A 21,541-nucleotide genomic window follows, 5' to 3' on the forward strand; every position below is an offset into this window, starting at 1 on the left:
AAAATGGGTCTAAAATATGAAACATTCACCATATTTGCCCAACTCTGGTGTACATATATATCTAAATCTGAACCGATTTTGACCAAATTTGGCATGCATAGTTAGAATAATAATTCTACTATCTCTGCAAAATGTCACGTAAATCGGAGAATAACTTTGGCCTCCGTGGTCATATGAGTGAAAATCGGACGAAAGATATATACGGAAGCTATATCTCAATCTGAACCGATTTCAACCAAATTTGGCAAACTTAACAATACTATTAATCGTCTCCTTGTACAAATTTTGAATGAAATCAGGGCAAAACTCTGCCTTTTGGGGCCATAGAAGTGCAAATCGGACGAAAGATATACATGGGAGCTATATCTAAATCTGAACCGATTTGGCCGATTTTTCCACATTTTACGAGAGCCCCAAAACATTTGCCTGTGATAAATTTTAAGAATATATGTTGATAAATACGTCAATTATGACCAGATCGGTGATAAATATATATGGCAGCTATATCTAAATCTGAACTGGCAGCTATATCTAAATCTGAAATGCTGCGGGAACCCTGCCAGCATTTCAAAGTTCCATTTCATCCTTATCGCTACCACAGACTCGTAAGTGACACTGCAACAATCGCCAACTGTGATAGGGGAAGCATATGAAAAAGTATGAAATGTACATGAAAGTATTTTGCCATCACTATTGCTACAAGAGCCATTTTATATTTTGTGAAACACCAAGCGCAACTAGCTTCTTATAATTTATTTAAATAAAATCGATAATGAAATGCTGAAAATATAGTTATTTCGCTTAAAATTGTAAAAGGTATATAGGTGACCAATTTTTGACTTTCCAAATGGAATAAGGTGATTGTTTTTCTGATATTTTACAGACACGCCTCCATCGAAAATAAAACCACTGGGTGATAGACGCTGCAACATGTAACTTGCCACTTGTAAATCAACATCATTCTATCATTAATGAAAAAAACTATGTTAATTGTGTTGTGATAGTGGTATAAATGTTATATTTATAAGAATTTATAAATGTTTAATCAAATTAATAAACATCTAAACAATCGTGTTTTACTTGACCACAATGATTATTTTACAACTATCTTAAAATACACTCTTTCTGATCGTTTGAAGGGCCTCTTATTGGCGTCGTTCTAAATTTATTAAAAAAAGGCACCTAATAATTTTTTGTAGTAACTTGGCGTGGTACAACTTCTCAATAGTGACGGCGCTTTTCCGACGAGTTGTCGTATACGATTGTTTTCGACGTGGTGGGGATTCTCAGAAGCGCCGTCAAATTCAAAAAATGTTGGCAGGGAAGTCAACCCAAGTTCCTAAATATAATCAAGTATGCAATAGCATTAAAGTTTCCGAATAACTTTAATTTTTGTTTATTTTTTTCTATTATTTATACTTTATAACCCGTTTTTTTAAATTAATTTGATTTAAAAAATTTATACATTGAATTATTTTGTTTTGCCTGTTTTCCTCACGGACAAATTTTAGAAAAACGAAATTCCCTTTTGTTATAAAGTATTTTCTTAAAGGCCGGTATGCACCTCTAGTGAAATTTTCGGTAGCAAAAATTTATTTAAGTCTACAACAAAAAAACAGGGCTGTGTACACAAATTTTAAACCAGCTAATCGCTTTTAAAAATTGTTAATATATGTTCCAAATATTCCTCAAATAAATTGTTTATTATTTACAGACCTTTTAAAACTTTTACGCACACAATGATTGTAATAAATTAAATGTTTGCTGCCAAAATATGCTTTTGACAACCTTGTTATTTTCATTAGAGGTGCGTACCAGCTTACGAAATTGAACGCTACCGAAAATTTCGTTAGCATAAATAGCAATGCATTTCTTATGGGAATGAAATTATTCGCTAGAAGCGCATACCGGCCTTAAAGAGCAAATAAACCCGAATTTGTGACAAGTGTAGTAGTGATTTCATCTAATGATTTTTTTTTAGCACCAAAAGAAAATTTAGTTTGTCTAAAATTTCGTTTCTCAGAAAATAAATCTCTTTTTTTCAGTATATATATTTGTGTTAAATTCAATTTTTTAAGTGTATCACTTCAGGATTTTTTCACGAAATTTGGGACCCCCTTTTGTACTATTTACACTATTAATTTTTTGGGGGTTTTTGAAAAACGTCTAGACCAATTTAGGTTTTATTAAGATTTGGTGGGAAGAATCAAAAAATAGCTGGCAACACTGCTCGGCCTAGACCAGAGAGAATAAAAATACAAGAGGACGAAACTGTGAAACAAAACTGCGTCAGTAGGTGGCAGTCATGAGGAAAACTTCTCTAATATGTCGGCGCTTCTCTCAAATATCATACAGTTGGGTCGGCGTCACCAAGTTCAATTCTCTGTCGGCTTTACGAAACGTAAGTAAAATAGGATTTAGAACCTACTTTGTTGTAACAAATGTTCTGTTTTATAAATGTTTTCATTCCATTAAATTTTTTGGCCGATGACTTTATAAAGAATTTATTAAAACAGCGCTGCAGGCATTGTGCGACATCTATGCGGTTGACATTTGTTGTTTTTGTAGAAGACTTCATTTCGTTCTCTTGTTTTTTATTCTCTCTGCCTAGACGTCAATAAATCTTGCCACCGCCGTCATTAATCTCGTGTTGGCTTCGCTCTCCGTTATCCCAAAGTTTGCAAATCCAGTGATTCGGAAGTGGTGTTCAATATCGTAATAAAAACTAAAATTATTTATAGGTGAAATTGTAGTTACTTCAAAGGGAAATCCATTCCCTATTGCCTACTGGCAGAATATTAAATGCGACATTAAATTGGGAAATACCATAAAGTCTGCCCCAACACGACGACAACTTGTACACCAATACATGCTCATTGAAAAAGTGATTGCATGTCGCTTCTTTTAATTTCATTTGACGTCTCAACATTTTGTTTGTTGGAAAAAAAGCGAGATTAACCCTTGAAATCTAGAACGTGCATTTGTTTGTTCGAAATATAGATTACTGGAGTAAACAGCAGAATAAGGATTTGCAACACAATGACAACTATTGTTGAAGTTATACAACATTATCAGCGAAGCATTGATAACAGCCAAGACAATGAGGCTAGGGTAAGTACCCTCATACCCCAATATTCCAGAAAACTGCAGACATATGGAAATAGCAAAAAAAAGAAAGTGAAATAGATGGACAAGTGGCTGGATTGTACGTAAGGGTATATTCCATTAGGGGCTCCTAAATGATATATATTATATGCATGTGTTCTATTTTTGTATGCTCTCAGGGATTTTCCTAAATTCCATAAATGATCATCGAATGTAATAAGGTGTATAGGCAATTAACGTAGCCCAACGTAGCAAAGAACTACCACAATGTCTGCCGCAAACCCAACAACAAAATCAAGGCGGAACAGATGTTTTTATTTACAACCTTTGTTGTTGTTATTTTTCTTCTCTTTGTTGTCGCATCGAATATACAGCGTTGCATAGTTCTATTGTAGAGGTAGTGATTGTGGTTTTATTTTTTGCTAAGGACTCTAACACTTGCTTACAGAAATTATCAAGAAATAATTTCAAGAATCATATTGTCATTGTGAACAAGTGAAGTAAGACTGACTTTAAACTCTAAAATTCCTATAGTTTTAGACTCCTATCCTTTCAAAAGTTTTCCATACTTCTGTAGTAGAGATAGTGATTTTTTTATATTTTGCTAAGGAATATTTTTACACTTGAAATTTTCAAGCTATAAATTCACCATTAGGAACGAAATAATTATAATTAAATTGAAATGGAAAAATGGCTATAAATCAAGACCCCGGTCCTTCCAAAATTTGCAAAATCAGTATATGACTTACATCCACGTTGCCGATTCGTACAAAGAGCAAAGATGTTTCGATTTAAAAAACAGGATGGAATATACCATTTTTTTCGGAATGGCCTATTTTGGGAGTTACGGACACGTTTGAAACAGTTGGTAGAAATCTACCAAAAATGGTTAATTTTTACAATTTGGTAGATTTTGCAAAACTTTCCTCTCCACATAAGATATAATTTTCTATAGAAATAAAATTTTGACCAAATTTTTTATAGAAATAAAATGACCAAAATTTCTATAGAAATGCAATTTTGAGATAATTTCCATAAATCTAAAAATTTTAATTTTTTGTGTTATTTCATACTATCAAAGCCCAATGTGAATATGCTAAGTTCTTCCTTTTTTTGTAGAAGTAGTAACTTTCCATTGTTGTTTCAAGCTAAATTTTTTTGTAGAACTTTCTTTGTTTGGTGCAAGCTAAAATCGTTAAAATATTTAAAATTTGACACATTTACAATTTAAGAGATACTTATATGTCCACAAACTTGTCATTAATAGGATATGAAATGTATTCAAATATACTGCACATGGAATCCGAAAAAGGGTAATAAAGCGTAGATTTCGTATCCGTGGACCCGGAAATATCCTTTGCCCAAATGTTGGCCCCTTCCTATATGAGCAATATGTTTCCCATATTAAAGGACATCTCGAGTATGTTGCGAGAACGATAAACATTTTTAGAAAGGCCCCCTTGGGTAAACAATTACATAGTTCACGAATCCACGCGTAAATTTTGGTTCAAGTTAGCCCACTTTTGGACCCTATCCATAGATTCGCGTTATCCCACTTTGGACTCTGTTTATAGGGTGCTGCCATATTTACAAAATATTAAAGTGAAAATACCGATATTTCGAGGCTTTCCCGACCAATGTTTTACTTCCCATTTTCTCTTTAAAATACACTCTCCTTCCTAAGCTGTCATATCTAATAATTTCATACGTCAAATTTTTCTGCTAAACTGGACTGGACCATATCTGCCTCAGTCCACCACAATTGAAATCTTATCAGCCCAGTGTCCAGTTCTCGCTATTGGTTCCAGTTAACGCTCTTGAGATTTGTTTTTTCTAGACTTCCACTTTTCCACAGGAAAACTAATTTTTCCATTTATTTTACTTAAATTTTCTGATATATAAATATTCGTTTTTAATCTCTTTTCAGCTTCTTCATTGTATCAATAAACTATACAAACTACCCATTAAAGTTGAACACTTACAGGAAACTGGAGTGGGAAAGACGGTAAATTCATTGCGGAAATTCAATGGAGAAATTGGTGTTGCAGCTAAAAGTCTAGTTACCAAATGGAAAGCCATGGTAGCAGCAGAAGAAGAACCCATGGACACAACACCACACTCATATCAAAATGAGACAAATCCTGATGACCATGGTGATTTCGAACAATCACCACATGATGACAAAAATCGTGATGAAGATGATGATGAAAATCTAAATCACAGAAATTCAGGTCATTCCGATAAGGAAAAACATAAAGAACGAAGTCATAGCAATGGTAGTAGTAGTACGCCCCATCATAAGGATTCTAACAATAAGCATTCATCATCATCTTCCTCATCAAAACACTCGAATGATAAACATAAATCATCATCATCCTCTAGAGACAAAGAAATGCATCACAAAAGTAGCAGTAGTGGGAGCAAAGACAGAGAGAAAGAGAAGACCGAACATAAATCCAAGGATAAGCATAAAGACAAGGATCAGGACAAGGAACGCAATGAAAAGCACAGAGAAGAGAAACACAAATCGGAAAAGGAATCAAAAAGAGAAGCATCTTCGAGTCACAAACATAGTTCCAGTTCTAAATCGAAAAGTGAAGAAAAGAGCCATCATCATCATTCGTCTTCAAAGGAAAAGTCGGAAAAAGAAAAATCAAGCAAACATAAAAGTTCCTCAAAAGACAAAGAACACTCCAAGGAGGTAAATATTATTTGACCATTAATTGCAGCAAATAAGAAACTGTGTCTCTTTAAGGAAAAGACATCGTCTTCATCCAAGGATAAAAGTGAGCGGAAATCTTCAGGGTCTTCTACTTCCCATAAATCTGAAACATCTGAACGTAAAAGAAGACAAAATTCTGATACAGAATCTAATGATTTTAAATCACCAACACCTAAAGTTGCAAAATTACAGAAAGAATCTAATCCCGGAAAAATATCCCCCACAGAAGAAGATGATAATGATGACAGTTTCGATTCATCAATGGGAACAAATTTCAATGATATTCTAGGCATGTTAAATATGCCCACCAAGAAAAGCAAGAAAACGGGCAAATCTTCTTCGACTAGCACCACCAGTGGGAACAAGGATAGCCCTCCAAAACCCTCAACAAGCAATCGTAAAAATGGTTTAGATACTTCTTCCTCCATCTCCTACAGTCCCATGTCATCATCGTCCAAACCAACAACCTCGGTAAGTGTAAAAAAAATAAACTTTGATATAGAAACTAAAAAACATCATGATGGGCATTGCTTTGAGTTTTCCAAAGTCCACTTTGGCTAAATTTCAATATGGCTTTTTAAAAAAGGGATTTCAAATCCACTTTTCTTAGATTTCGAGCCTAATGTGAATGGACTATTATTAAGACAATTGAACAATGTTCCTCAATGATCAAAAGAAATGTTAAGACGCAACTGTAGTTCAGTTTATAAAGCAAACATTGATGGGTAATGGCCATAGGGGTATAGCACAGACATGTTCAGAATTTTTGGTAACTACAGCAGTTCAGCAGTTAGAGTTGGGCCGAAGGAGTTGAGGCGGCTCCACTTGCCTGATCTTAGTTGGAAAAAAACTACCCTGGTCTCTCGCAGGAGGAGGTCTCTTTCCTCCGGTGCTATGGAGGGCGTTCGAGTTCCAAGAAGAGCATTAACTTTGTAGCTTTTCGCCGCTACAGTATCCTCATGAATCCTGTTCAGGCCTGTCTGGTCTCTAGGCTCTCTTTTGGGTTTATTCTGTCTGTCGCGGTCTAATACACCTCCGTTCAGTTTCAGTGTAATTGGTCCTGCAACTGTTGTGGACTAACATCTTAGTTGAGGCCAAAACTACTGGTCTGCCACGGGAGGAAGTCTCTTTCCTCCGGTGCATTGGACGGCGGTCGAGCTCCGAGATGTACATTATCCTTTTAGCTTCCAACCGTTTCAGCTACAGTATCTTCATGAATCCTAGTCAGACCTCTCTGGTATGCTGCCTGGTCTATAGGCTCTCGTTTGTAAACCATGGGTTTATTCTGTCTGTCGTGCCTTCATACACCTGCGTTCAGTTTCAGTGTAATCGATCCTAACGTCGCTTAGGGCTTTCATAATACACCCATATAGACCTGTATCACTTGTCCCGGGCTCATTGGTTCACACTTGAAGTAGCAGTATAATCTGGTCACTCTCCACGAACTCCAGGTTATTGTCCATAATTGTGGTGCGGTCATAAACGATTGGCGCAGGGAGGCTTTTAATCCCCGTCACTAACTTTGCCATTCTCTCCTATGTTAAGATAGGTATAGAGACTTCCCGATATTTTAGGATCACATAGACTATTCAGTCTAATGCGATATAACAGGTGGTGAACGCATCTCTTATTAATGAAAGCTGCTAAATTCTACATTTAGTTCAATGACTAGGGGCCTCATTTGCTCTGCGATAGCTTGGATCCTCCTACATAACGACCAAAACAAATTATAGCGATTACACATTTAAGCACCTCCATCCAATTCGAGGAAGCGAGCCGCCTTTACTGGATGAGTCAAGAGTGAAGTAGGTGTCAGGTCTGTAGGTTTTGGATGACACGCGAAGAGATGCTTCGTGATGTGTGAGCCGAATCTCCGAATCTCTTATCTGGAGCTGGAGGGTCGCAGTGTTGACATATTGGACTCATGCTGTTTTGGTTTTTTGGAGTGACATCCAGTGGCAATCCGCAGAACAGTAGTTTGCACTGTTTGAAATTTTCTCCATTGGGTATCGTTAATACTGGAAGTCCAAACGGGGGCCGCATAATCGACAAGGGATAAGACCAAGTCTTTAGTATCGACTCTACCTTTCCCCCATTTGCTACCAGCTTTCCAAAAAGGAATAAACTATCAAACTTCACGCCAAGAATCTTGGGCTTCTTGCATGTGGGCATGCTCTGGCTACGAATATGGATATGAAGCTCAAGGTTCATTTCTTTAGTCCACAACGTGAAAATGGTTGCAGTCAATTTAGGAGCAGATAGTTTCAGATTCTTGGGAATTCAAGCCAGCCCTGATTGAGCCAATTGATGAATCCACATTTTCCACGGTAATCGACTACGACGCCATCAGACCTATGTTAATTAATAACGTTGCGTGATGAGATACATCCACAACACACAAACCTGCTATTGCAGGGGACCTAAGGCAGTGTTTCAAAAGGTTCAAAGTCGCCGGGCATGACGGGAATTTATTACATGGCTAAACAAATTTATCTGAAGATTCACTCATTATGACCGATATTAGGTTGATTTATCCATTGAATCAAGACCCAGACTCTATGTGAATCGTGCAAAACAACCTTCCCTCTCTCACTAGAGCCATTACTCCTATTGAATATCGAAGAAAATTTCCCAATCACATAGATTTTCTATATATACAAAGCAGCTATTGAATACTTCCTTATAACCTAAATAATTTTATTATTTTACTTCCTTTAGAAACCTGATCTTTTGTCATCAACAGCCAAATTGGAACCTCTCGATCCAAGTATAGCATTAGAATTGCCAACAATATCGACAAATTATAGGCCTATGCCACTCAATCAAACAGTTATGGATTGTGTTTTCAATACCTCGTCAAGCTCTTCGAAACCTGCACGAACATTAACTGATGCCGAAGCACTACATCATGGAATTTCATCGAAAACAATGAGGTAAGAATGCAAAATTTCAGTTTTCATCATGTCGATCACTCGATAAATACTACTTTCATTTTTTGATATGCAGAACAAAAATCTATTCTGGATCAAAGACTGGTCAATTGTTTCAAGTACCCACATTGTTTGACATGTGTATAAGAATTTTACAAAAGAATATCGATGGTAAATATATATCGATTTAAAAATATTTTCATAAAATTGTTTTATTCGAAAATTAATATGTTAATTTCCTTCTACACATTTAAAGCTTTGGAGTACACAGGTGGTGTACCATTTGAGGTATTGCGACCCGTTTTAGAAAGAGCCACACCCGATCAATTGTATGTGTTTGAAGATTATAATCCCTATTTAATGGAGGATAGTGATGTTCTATGGCAAATTCATGTTTCGAGAAAATTCCGTTCGCAAAAACGTCTCGAAAATGAATCATGGCGAGAAATGTTCTTGGTAAGTATTGCTCATGCGTTTTTTGTATACCCTTCATTTTATCCCAGTTGTAAAGGCGTTGAAAGAATTTATTCAAATAGAATCCTGTAGGATAACCAGACAATTGAAAGGACTCTAAGAATATTATAGCAATATCTGTAGGAAATCAGATACAGAGATCTACTGAAAGACAGTAAAACGACGTCTATATAGACTTGAGAGCCCTTTTTAATTTCTTATTGACATTTCCAAAACTAAAACATGCAATTTTTTCTGGAAAAGTTGATTTTTAGACTTTTAAATAATGGTCAATTTGGGAATATCATCCTTTGCAATCATTTTAAGTCACTGTAGGCATAGGGATGTATGTGGAGGAAATACAAAAACGAACCCCTTAATTTAATCCAACACAAATGACGAAAACTGTCGCGTGATTTATCTGAAGATAAAGACAACTCGCGTTATAAGCTAGAAAACCTAGTGTAGGGAGTTGTATGGCCGAGTTGTATGAATTAGCACGGGAGACACATAAAGGATGTGGACCAATGCAATGGTCAGAAGAACGATGAAAATACTGTAGGGTGATTCAGACAAAAAGAAGTCTGGAGAACTATTCAAGGAGTGTAGGACGACAGTCAGGAGGGTCGTGAGAATAATGACCGGACACCTAGAATTGAGAGTACATCTGTGACTATTGGGAGCAGCAGAGGATGGTACATGTGGGGCGTGCTTTTACTAGGCAAAGAGTTGACCATATTGGTGAAGAGGTGATTCGGGACACGACGCGGCTTTGGTAACCCAATTTTTTAAAATTATGGAGAATTGCAGTAAAAATTGTAATAAAAATCAAAAAAGGCATTTTCAAAATGTCGACTTTTTGATTGTTTCGTAAAAATTCGATTATTACCACTATCAAAGTCGATCAAAAAATTTGGTCCAAAGTCAAAATACGATTGACTCGTGACCCGTTTTCCAAGAAATCAAAAGTGAAATTTGGTCACTTCGGTTTTTGTGTCCCTAAATTGGAGACAGAGATTTTTACGATAATTGAAATGTAAACCTTCGAAATCGCCGAAATAGATTCTTCGATTGCTTTTGTGTCAGTGTTGAAAGCTAATTTTGCTTATCACTAAAAATCTATAGTCATTTTTGAAACCATGTGTAGTGACTAAAGGTGTGCACGTGACACGAAATTTTCGTGACTCACGCTGATGACAACGGCATGAGTGTGCGTGAGCGTAATTAACAAACCAAATTTCGTGCGTGAGCGTGAGTCACGAAAATTATTTCTTCGTGAGTGTACGTGAGTAACTGTATTTCTATAGAAAATTTTGTCAAAATTTTATTTCTATAGAAATATTTGTCAAAATTTTATTTCTATAGAAAATTTTGTCAAAATTTTATTTCTATAGAAAATTTTGTCAAAATTTTATTTCTATAGAAAATTTTGTCAACATTTTATTTCAATAGAAAATTTTGTCAAAATTTTATTTCTATAGAAAATTTTGTCAAAAATTTATTTCTATAGAAAATTTTGTCAAAAATTTATTTCTATAGAAAATTTTGTCAAAAATTTATTACTATAGAAAATTTTGTCAAAATTTTATTACCAAAGAAAATTTTGCCAAAATTTTATTTCCAAAGAAAATTTTGCCAAAATTTTATATCCAAAGAAAATTTTGCCAAAATTTTATATCCAACGAAAATTTTGTCGAAACTTTATTTCCAAAGAAAATTTTGTCAAAATTTTATTTCTATAGAAAATTTTGTCAAAATGTTATTTCTATAGAAAATTTTGTCAAAATTTTATTTCTATAGAAAATTTTATCAAAATTTTATTTCTTTAGAAAATTTTGTCAACATTTTATTCCTATAGAAAATTTTGTCAACATTTTATTTCTATAGAAAATTTTGTCAACATTTTATTTCTATAGAAAATTTTGTCAAAATTTTATTTCTATAGAAAATTTTGTCAAAATTTTATTTCTATAGGAAATTTTGTCAAAATTTTATTTCTATAGGAAATTTTGTCAAAATTTTTTTTTCTATAGAAAATTTTGTCAAAATTTTATTTCTATAGAAAATTTTGTCAAAATTTTATTTCTATAGAAAATTTTGTCAAAATTTTTTTTCTATAGAAAATTTTGTCAAAAATTTATTACTATAGAAAATTTTGTCAAAATTTTATTTCTATAGAAAATTTTGTCAAAATTTTATTTCTATAGAAAATGTCAAAATTTTATTTCAAAAAAAAATTTTGTCAAAATTTTTTTTCCCAAGAAAATTTTGTCAAAATTTTATTTCTATAGAAAATTTTGTCAAAATTTTATTTCTATAGAAAATTTTGTCAAAATTTTATTTCTATAGAAAATTTTGTCAAAATTTTATTTCTATAGAAAATTTTATTTCCAAAGAAAATTTTGTCAACATTTTATTTCCAAAGAAAATTTTGTCAACATTTTATTTCCAACGAAAATTTTGTCAACATTTTATTTCCAAAGAAAATTTTGTCAACATTTTATTTCTATAGAAAATTTTGTCAAAATTTTATTTCTATAAAAAATTTTGTCAAAATTTTATTTCTATAAAAAATTTTGTCAAAATTTTATTTCTATAAAAAATTTTGTCAAAATTTTATTTCTATGGAAAATTTTGTCAACATTTTATTTCTATAGAAAATTTTGTCAACATTTTATTTCTATAGAAAATTTTGTCAAACTTGTATTTCTATAGAAACTTTTGTCAACATTTTATTTCTATAGAAAATTTTGTCAAAATTTTATTTGTATAGAAAATTTTGTCAAAATTTTATTTCTATAGAAAATTTTGTCAAAATTTTATTTCTATAGAAAATTTTGTCAAAATTTTATTTCTATAGAAAATTTTGTCAAAATTTTATTTCAATAGAAAATTTTGTCAAAATTGTATTTCTATAGAAAATTTTGTCAAAAATTTATTTCTATAGAAAATTTTGTCAAAATTTTATTTCTATAGAAAATTTTGTCAAAAATTTATTACTATAGAAAATTTTGTCAAAATTTTATTACCAAAGAAAATTTTGCCAAAATTTTATTTCCAAAGAAAATTTTGCCAAAATTTTATATCCAAAGAAAATTTTGCCAAAATTTTATATCCAACGAAAATTTTGTCAAAATTTTATTTCCAAAGAAAATTTTGTCAAAATTTTATTTCTATAGAAAATTTTGTCAAAATTTTATTTCTATAGAAAATTTTGTCAACATTTTATTTCTATAGAAAATTTTGTCAAACTTGTATTTCTATAGAAAATTTTGTCAAAATTTTATTTCTATAGAAAATTTTGTCAAAATTTTATTTCTATAGAAAATTTTGTCAAAATTTTATTTCTATAGAAAATTTTGTCAAAATTTTATTTCTATAGAAAATTTTGTCAAAATTTTATTTCTATAGAAAATTTTGTCAAAATTTTATTTCTATAGAAAATTTTGTCAAAATTTTATTTCTATAGAAAATTTTGTCAAAATTTTATTTCTATAGAAAATTTTGCCAAAATTTTATTTCCAAAGAAAATTTTGCCAAAATTTTATATCCAAAGAAAATTTTGCCAAAATTTTATATCCAACGAAAATTTTGTCAAAATTTTATTTCCAAAGAAAATTTTGTCAAAATTTTATTTCTATAGAAAATTTTGTCAAAATTTTATTTCTATAGAAAAATTTATTTATCAAAAATTTATTACTATAGAAAATTTTGTCAAAATTTTATTTCTATAGAAAATTTTGTCCAAATTTTATTTCTATAGAAAATGTCAAAATTTTATTTCAAAAAATAAATTTTGTCAAAAATTTTTTTCCCAAGAAAATTTTGTCAACATTTTATTTCTATAGAAAATTTTGTCAAAATGTTATTTCTATAGAAAATTTTATTTCCAAAGAAAATTTTGTCAACATTTTGTTTCCAAAGAAAATTTTGTCAAAATTTTATTTCTATAGAAAATTTGTGTACAATTTTATTTCTATAGAAAATTTTATCAACATTTTATTTCGAAAGAAATTTTTGTCAAAATTTTATTTCCAAAGAAAATTTTGTCAAAATTTTATTTCTATAAAACAATTTGACAGTATTTTATTTCTATAGACAATTTTTCTGATAGAATTCTGAATCTGCCATTTTTGATAGAATTCTACCTACTGTGGCAACCGTGGTCATTACACCATGAAACTGAGAGGGTTCAACAAAATTGAAAATACAGTGTGCTCGCGGTAACGTAAACTAATTAAAACCAAGAGAGTTCACGTTAGCCAACTTCAGCGAATTTCAGAACAAAACATAGCCATATTCGGGAGTTTTACACATTCTATCGTGTCTTTTTTTTTTTTTTCTTTTTTTGTTACTAGTAATATGAAAAATTTAATTTAAAAAAGAGATCGGAAAAATATCAGTGGGTATGGAATTATAAAGCAATTTAAATTTATATATAAAATTCACGAAAAGAGCCAAACTAGATCACTAAAAAATTCCGTAAGTGTATTTGAAATTGTATTTGGCATTGTGAATCCGCCTTTAATGTCGAAATTCATGCGAGTGCACTGTAGCAAGAAGTCGATTTTTACCTTTATTAAAATGTTTTTGATTTTTTTTTTCAAATGGACTAACCCAGTTTGATAATAGACCTTAAAAAAAGTAAAATAAATCCGAAAAATCAACTTTGAAAGAGTTAAAATTCCGTTGTTGTGCTATCTGGGCTGCATACATAGGCGGGACTTAATCAAACCTAAGTAAATTGTTCTAGTTATAATTCACTGGCATTTCCTATTTTTTATTGCCAATGTTTTAATCGTTTTCTATTTTTTTGTTTTTGTAATATCCAGCGCTGCCAAGAAGAGGAAGACCGTAGATTGAGTATACTAAAAGACAGCATTAAGCAATCACAAAAGATAGCAGCGGCACCTGTACGTAAAACACAACTGGCTTTCGTTGATTCCATGGTAAAACCACCACGTAATGTGATGCGCAAACAAGAGCAATTCGGTACGAAATCGAAGCTAGTGGCTACACCAGCTGCCCGTGTTGCCGCTTTGCAAACGACAACACCAAATGCAGCCAAATCTGGTGATCAACGTTTAAAAGTTGCACCTACTGTACGAGATCATGCTCAAGTTTGTAAGTATATCGAATTTTACTGTCTCTGACATGTAGTTGGAATTTTAAAATATGAATTGTTTTCTTCTCTTCTATTCCATTTGTAGCAAGCTCTGTGGTACGCAATAAAAAGGCACCTCTTATGCAAAAAACATTGGCATTCATGCGCGGTCGCCTAAAACGTTAAAACATAAATATGTAATGGGTGAAAATGTTTTTTCAAATTGTTTAGCTTTAGTTATTTAGTAGGCGAATCGCTAATTTAAATTATTTAACAAAAACAGAAAAGTGATAGTCCTTTTATGTTTGCCTGATTGATTGATTTCCCTTTATCGATCTTCTTCTTCTTTCTCCTCCAATACGCGGGTATCGAACGTCTCTTTAACTCATCTTCTTTTGCACTAACCTTTTATTATCATGTATTGTCTAAGGGTTATTTTTTGATTTTTTGTTCTAGTAAGTCCCTACCTCTATCGCTAGCCAAAATGCATACTCTTTTTTTTCTTTTCCCTTTATCAACTTTCTATTTTTCTCTGTAGTAGTTAAGTATAATTATTTATTATTATTGCAAATTGTCAAAACTAATTTAAGTACATTTTATGTATAACATCACATACACATTCATTTCTTTATATTCTTTCATTATCATAAATGATTTGTTTGGTTTTCGTTGTTTTTTTTTTATTCCGATTAATGCACAATACCTTTGCAGTTTTTTTGTTTCCCTTGCCCGTATACACAGAAAAAAATCACGAAAATTTGTCCAATTAAAGTCTTAATTGAGTTTAAAAAAAAAACATTAAATAAAAAATTGAAGTAACTCAACAAAATGTTTAATTGAAATAAAAATCAATCACAAAAATTAATAGTATCAATTAAATTTTCAATTGGATCAATTTTTTAATTTTATTGATATTATCATTTCTGTGATTGAAGACATTTCAATTAAAAAATTAATTGGATCAATTAATTTCGTTATTGAATAAAAAAAAAATTGGTGTGATACAACATGAAAATTTAATTAAATTTATGTATTGTACATTTTGAGTTTTTTCCCTCAAAAATTGTAATTGTCAATGGTATTGTACATCTAAAAAACAAAAAAATACAATTACAAAAACGTTAGAAATAGTTAACTGTTTAGTATTGTAAAACCGAAGGAAAATAGTAAAAGTTATAAAAATATTTTAATAATACAATAAAAACAACTATCTCAAAATAAAACCAAAAACTTTATTATTGTTGTATTGTATACTAGAGGTCTGCACAATTCCATTTGTAAATGCAGAGTACACGTGTACTTGCTACATGAGTACATCTATTTGAGAGAGTCGCAAAACAATTGGTACACATATTGATGAACACCAAAAGCCATGAGTAACTTCTTGTTGCTACTCTGATGTCTTCACTACAAAACTTCATAGAGTACTCCATGTACCACGTGCAGTTTCAGAAATACAAAAAAAAAACAGTTATTCTCCGTAATATATGCTTTGGTTTGTTATAAAGAACGGCAAACGTTAAGGTGTGTGACATACATAAATATATGAAATATATGATATACATACATATCTAGGATTCATAATAATGGAAAGTTTTGCTTCGAACATAACTGAGAAATACTTGTGGTACCACGTGAAGTGAAGAGAATCCATGTTGTACTTTTTCTCAAGTACTTACATTTTTATTGTTCCTTTTTTTCGGAACACACATTGTTTCGGATAAGTACTTGGTGGTACTTGACAAGCAAGTGTTCTCTTCACTTCAATGCTTGCGCTCTGAGAGAAAGACAGTGTATGTACTATATTCGACAGCGAATTTCATACATGTAGTGAAAAGTTATTCGATGCAGACCTCTATTGTATCAAAGATTTTGAATTACAGAAGATGGGAGAATGGCGACTGAGCACATCAAACCATTTACCAGATTAGTTTAATACTCAAACCAACTCAAATCGCCACGAACATAAGTTCCACAAAAGTATTTTGTGAGAGCGGTTTTTGTTATGGCGGATGAGTGGAAGAATAAAAATGAAAACATATGCAAGAAAAAACATATGATCAAAATTATTTTGTTATGCTGTATGAAAGCGGTAAGTTGGCGATTATCTTCATCGAAGAAATTATTAAATATTCTATTTATTTTAATTTCAGTTTTTTCAATATTCAAGTAAATCGTACGTATTCAATATTCAAGTAAACGGACGTAATTCACAAAAATTCGAATAAAGCTCATGCAACTCCTTCAAAATGCGCTAAGTTGTCTGGAATGAAGCTGTCCATATAAAAGTTTATGTTCCCATATACCAAAGATTATGAATTACAGTTCCATAATCTTTGCCCATATACATACATGTAAATCTGAACCGACAATATATATTTAAGGCTTCTTAGTGGACCATATATTGGAAAATCTATTGACTTTAAATTTAATTCGGTGAATGCCCTGGGATGGAACACAATATTAGTAAAAAATTTCGGAAACATTTATATATGAACCATTATAGAGGCATCTTCGCAAAAGTGTATTTATGATTTACAATTAAGAGAACAATGTCAAAATGCATGTCTCTTTCAATTTTTTTTACTACAAGTTACTCGACAAATTCTTTCGAGTAAAAGTTGTAGATATGTCATGACAAAAATAATTATTCCTTTTTAAATTTTACAAACCGAAGGAGTTACAAATCGCTTTTTTTGGAAATAGTTCTGTAACTTTTGAATGGATTAAGATATCAACATATTTTTTTCTTTGTCTAAAAGCTGAGATGTTTTTCTCTACGTTTAGAGGCTTGTAGGTTCCTAGTGGATTCACTGGCTGATCTATAGACGTCGGAAGTTGGACATCTCGGATGTATGAAATTTTGTTTTACTTGGAAAACGCGAAATTAAGAACCGATTGTCATCATTTTGGCTTTACTGAATAGAACTTAAAAACCTTCATAAAAATATTGGGTGTGTGTGTGTGTGTGCGAATATATCCAATATTTGCGAGATATGGGCCTTACAATTTATTTTATTTTTTGTGCAAAATTCGAAGAAAGTGGGGTCAGTATTTTGAACCTAGAAGGACAGTTTTATAATCGATTATTATTATATTTTCTTATCTGCATTCCTTACAAAATTCTACGTATTCTAGAGGAAAAATATGTGTACCTCTGTGCTTTCGATTGAACGTGTAGACTCTACAATTTGGAATTTCAAAACAATACCTAACCAATACCACTTGTTTCGAAAAAAGTATCAAACATTGTCCGACTCACACCAAATTCGGCACACCTATTAATGGACCAAGAGTGCTTCTATGTTTTAATTTTCATGCAAATCGGCTAAAAGTACATGTCTATGTGCTGAAGAATCCAACTGGGGGTAGGTTTATATGGGGGCAAAATTGAAAGCTAGGCCGATGTAGCCATCTTCGAACTGGATATGGGTTCATAATTGAGGACTGTAGCGTGATTACAACAGACAAGCAGACGGACAACGTTATATCGTCGTATAATTTCTCCCTGATTACGACTATATATACTTTCTTCAGTCAGAAATCGTTTTTTATATATAATAAACGGAATAATAAACCCCATATACAATATACTGATAATATGCGCTATTACAGTGCTTATATTGCCCAGAAGCCAGAGTTTTACTTTCATTTCAAATTTTGCACAAGGGGCACTATTAATAACACAGTAAAAACCATGGATCCTTTTCATCGCAAAAAGGTTTTCAAAGTTTCCTGCAAAAATGAAACTTTCTTTATTTTATGTTAGTCCTGGTACACCCGGAAAAAAGGGACTCTAATGCCAACTGAACTTAATTTTAGTTCATGAAGATTAGTTGAGTTTAGTTAAATTTTGCTCAATATGAGTAATTGTTTCTTATTTGAATAATTTTTTGCTAGCTTGTGACCTATTTACAGTAAACAATCATTGATTTTTTCTGTGTGAGAGGAAGTGTTATTTAACTAAAAGTACATAAAAAATTGAAAATTGGGTGTACAGTATATAAAGAGTAAGTCGATTAAGTCATGTCGTCTGTAGTGAACATCGGTAGCCAAAGGTTGCAAGATTTATAAAACCGTTTAAATAAAACCGTTTATATACAAAATTCAAACCTTACGGAGTTTTAATGAAGGGTTTAATACCTAATAAGGGAGCCACCGTAGTGCAAAGTTTGCGTTTTTGAACTCGTTAATCAGTACTGGTATTAAAAGGTATCAAAACTAAAGTTTCGATTATTCATGAAACACACAATTCTATCGATGGTTACAAATCATATCGTATATTAAGATAACGCGTAAAGAGATTCGGCTCAAGTAAATGCTGAATAGCACAGAACATAAAATGTTTATTAAAATGGAAATTTGGAAAACGTCGATACATTTTAGAAGTCAGGTATGACGTCAGTCTATAAGCTCCTATAAGTATTTCGAAAAATCAGCGTACGAAAACAAACAAAACAAAACGTTTCCAATTGTTTCGTTTCGTACAATCCACATGTTCAAAACGAAACAAAACGAAAACCTGACATAACGGCACTTGCGTTTCGTTTTGTATTGTTTTTGATCGTGAGTGGAAACCAAACCTAAACTGAAAAGTACTGTGGTGCTTAGTAAAATGTAGGAAACAAAACGGTACATATTGAATGCAAACGTTTCCAAACGTTTGCTCATTCATTAAGTACTTACAAGAAGAAAAATCTTGAATGTTATTTTTATACCCTGCGCCACACTGTGGAACAGGGTATTATAAATTAGTGCATATGTTTGCTACACCCAGAAGGAGACGAGATAGACACATGGTGTCTATGGCAAAAATGCTTGGGGTGGGCTCCTGAGTCCATATAGCCATGTCCGTCCGACCGTCTGTCCGTGAACACATTTTTGTAATCAAAGTCTAGGTCGCAATTTAAGCCCAATCGACTTCAAATTTGGCACGAGTACGTGTTTTGGGTCAGAATAGAATCCTATTGATTTTGGAAGAAATCGGTTCAGATTTAGATATAGCTCCCATATATATCTTTCGCCCGATATGCACTTATACGGCACTAGAAGCCAGAGTTTTACCCCAATTTGGTTGAAATTTTGCAGTAGGAGTACAATTGGTAGTATAGTCTAGTGTGCCAAATTTTAAATCGGTTCAGATTTTGATATAGCTCCCATATATCTTTCGCCCGATTTTTCAGATGACAAAGCTTTAATTCGAAACTGAAATTTTGCACCGGGAGTATAATTAACATTGTAGCTATACAAGCAAAATGTTGTTGAAATCTGTTCAGATTTAAATATAGCTTCCACATATATGTTTTTCCGATTTAGGGAAAAATGGCCGAAATACCCATAAGGAAAATATCAAATCGCCACTGCTAAGTCGAAAACTTGTAAAAATTACTCAAATTTTCCTATTACACTAATGCACATCTATCGAAATTGGGTTGGAAAGCACTGGTATAAGGGAATATAAACCGTCATGAAGGAGTTGAGATGGTAACACAAATGTTGGTCTACAAAGTGGTGAAGGGTATAATATAGTCGGCCCCGACCGACTTTAGACTTTACTTACTTTTTTGTCTAGCATTATTTATTCAATTTATATTCGAACAAAAACTCCTGTTATATTGTATTATATTTTTTAACAATTCAATTTTTTTTAACAAAACTAAAATGTAATTAAATTTTTTTAACAAAATTAAAATGTAATTCATTTTCGAAATATTTTAAAATTTTCAATCATCATATTCAAATATCCCATTGACCCTTGTCAACAATATATGCTCTAAGCTTGTTGATGTAAGCTTATTGCGTTGGTCTGCCAATATATATTTTAACGATGAAAATAGTCGCTCCACGCTTACTTGCGTACATGGAATTGCTAACACAATATACGCTATTGTTGTCAATGAATTTTTTTCCCTTTTCCAAAATTCGATAATGTTTTCGCTTATTCCTATTCTACACTGCCGCTCATAAATTACGAGATCGCTTTCAATATTTGTAATAATTGCCTGACTGCAAGATGGTTTATCAAAATTTTTAAGATAAGCCTCAAGTGCATCTTCTGTAGTACTCAGTACAGATGTGCTCCCTGATGTTGTACTCAAATTTTCTGTTGAAGAAGTTGATATTGTAGAATCATTTCCTAAAAAATATAATGTTTTAATTACAATTAGAAAAATTGTGTTAAAATTGTAATACCTTTTAAAGATGAAATACGCGTATTCAATTGGCATATACAGTTTTTTGCTCTTGTAATATGTTCTGCACTTAAAGATACTTTAATCCTCGGATCCAAAAATATTGCCGTTACAAATAAGTCATTGTCAAAAAGCATATAATTCCGTTTATTTACAGCTTCTATTAAAAGTGAACATAATTTTGTACTCAGGAGTTTCTCCAATTGTAATTTAATATTCATTATTTGAATGTATAAATCGCTATAAATCAGATTTTCCGATTGTAATTTTTTAGACGTTACGTAAATAATTTTGAATACTTCTAAACATTCGGAAATAAAATTCCAGCTTTCTTCGGTTATGTCGAAAAATGGATGACCAGCTTTAATCAAATTTATAAACTCTTTTAAATCTGTCAACCTTTCTAACATTAGATATGTAGAGTTCCATCTAGTTGCACAATCTAAAATTGGCACTTTAAAGCCACTTGATTTTAAAAGGTTTAGATAGGTCTGGGTTCTTAGTTTCTTAACGATTAATCGAAATTGGTCTAGTCTATCTTTGATATCGTTTGTCTATAAAACATCGTTGACACAAAGTTGCAAAGTGTGGGCACCGCATCGAATGCTGGTAATGCTATCTAAAGGCATACTCAGGTCCATAGATATTTCTGTGTTATCGGCTAGCGATTCGCCACTATTTTCAATATCTTCATCTGCTGTATTGCTTAGGTCTTTTAAATCTTTGACAGCTTTGATCATGTTTGCGCCATTATCAGTTGTTATTGTTAATATTTGGTTTATATTTATATCGTATTCATTTAAAACGTCCAACAGTATACTTTTCAAATGGTCACTTGTGTGCCGCTGCTTCAATTCTTTGATTCCAAGGGTTTTTATGGTTATGCAACCGTTTCTTATGTATTGTACATTAACACCTAAAACACTTATATGTAAACGAGTTGCTGAATCAACTTTTAATGATAATAGTTTCCCCTTTAATTCATTACTTATTTCTTGTTTCAATTTTGAGGAAAACTTTATAATTCTTTCTATAA

General features: G+C 32.0%; 2 protein-coding genes across 2 annotated transcripts; one reads left to right on the plus strand and one right to left on the minus strand.

The window, feature by feature from the left end:
- Nucleotides 1–2,637: 2,637 nt before the first annotated feature.
- On the plus strand, nt 2,638–14,978 carry EloA (transcription elongation factor elongin A). The gene is made up of 8 exons (XM_075291714.1): nt 2,638–3,111; nt 5,033–5,806; nt 5,861–6,298; nt 8,546–8,760; nt 8,834–8,928; nt 9,014–9,213; nt 14,043–14,334; nt 14,421–14,978. The coding sequence occupies exons 1-8, from the start codon at nt 3,040–3,042 to the stop codon at nt 14,498–14,500; spliced, it is 2,166 nt and encodes a 721-aa protein (XP_075147829.1). The 5' UTR covers nt 2,638–3,039; the 3' UTR covers nt 14,501–14,978.
- Nucleotides 14,979–19,916: 4,938 nt separating this feature from the next.
- On the minus strand, nt 19,917–20,757 carry LOC142221864 (uncharacterized). Its single transcript, XM_075291715.1, has 2 exons — nt 20,507–20,757; nt 19,917–20,450 (listed from the first exon to the last, which is right to left on the minus strand). The coding sequence occupies exons 1-2, from the start codon at nt 20,724–20,726 to the stop codon at nt 20,038–20,040; spliced, it is 633 nt and encodes a 210-aa protein (XP_075147830.1). The 5' UTR covers nt 20,727–20,757; the 3' UTR covers nt 19,917–20,037.
- Between the last annotated feature and the right edge of the window lie 784 nt (nt 20,758–21,541).

Source organism: Haematobia irritans, chromosome 1 (genome assembly GCF_050003625.1).
Source record: "Haematobia irritans isolate KBUSLIRL chromosome 1, ASM5000362v1, whole genome shotgun sequence".
Lineage (NCBI taxonomy): Eukaryota > Metazoa > Arthropoda > Insecta > Diptera > Muscidae > Haematobia > Haematobia irritans.

Excerpts from the sequence above, each read along its gene's own strand:
- EloA (XM_075291714.1), top strand. The coding sequence starts at position 3,040 with ATGACAACTATTGTTGAAGTTATACAACATTATCAGCGAAGCATTGAT. Across the intron at positions 8,761-8,833 it reads ATTTCATCGAAAACAATGAG|AACAAAAATCTATTCTGGAT; the intron begins GTAAGAATGCAA and ends TTTGATATGCAG. Across the intron at positions 8,929-9,013 it reads TTTACAAAAGAATATCGATG|CTTTGGAGTACACAGGTGGT; the intron begins GTAAATATATAT and ends ACACATTTAAAG.
- LOC142221864 (XM_075291715.1), bottom strand. The coding sequence starts at position 20,726 with ATGAATATTAAATTACAATTGGAGAAACTCCTGAGTACAAAATTATGT. Across the intron at positions 20,451-20,506 it reads GCGTATTTCATCTTTAAAAG|GAAATGATTCTACAATATCA; the intron begins GTATTACAATTT and ends TATATTTTTTAG.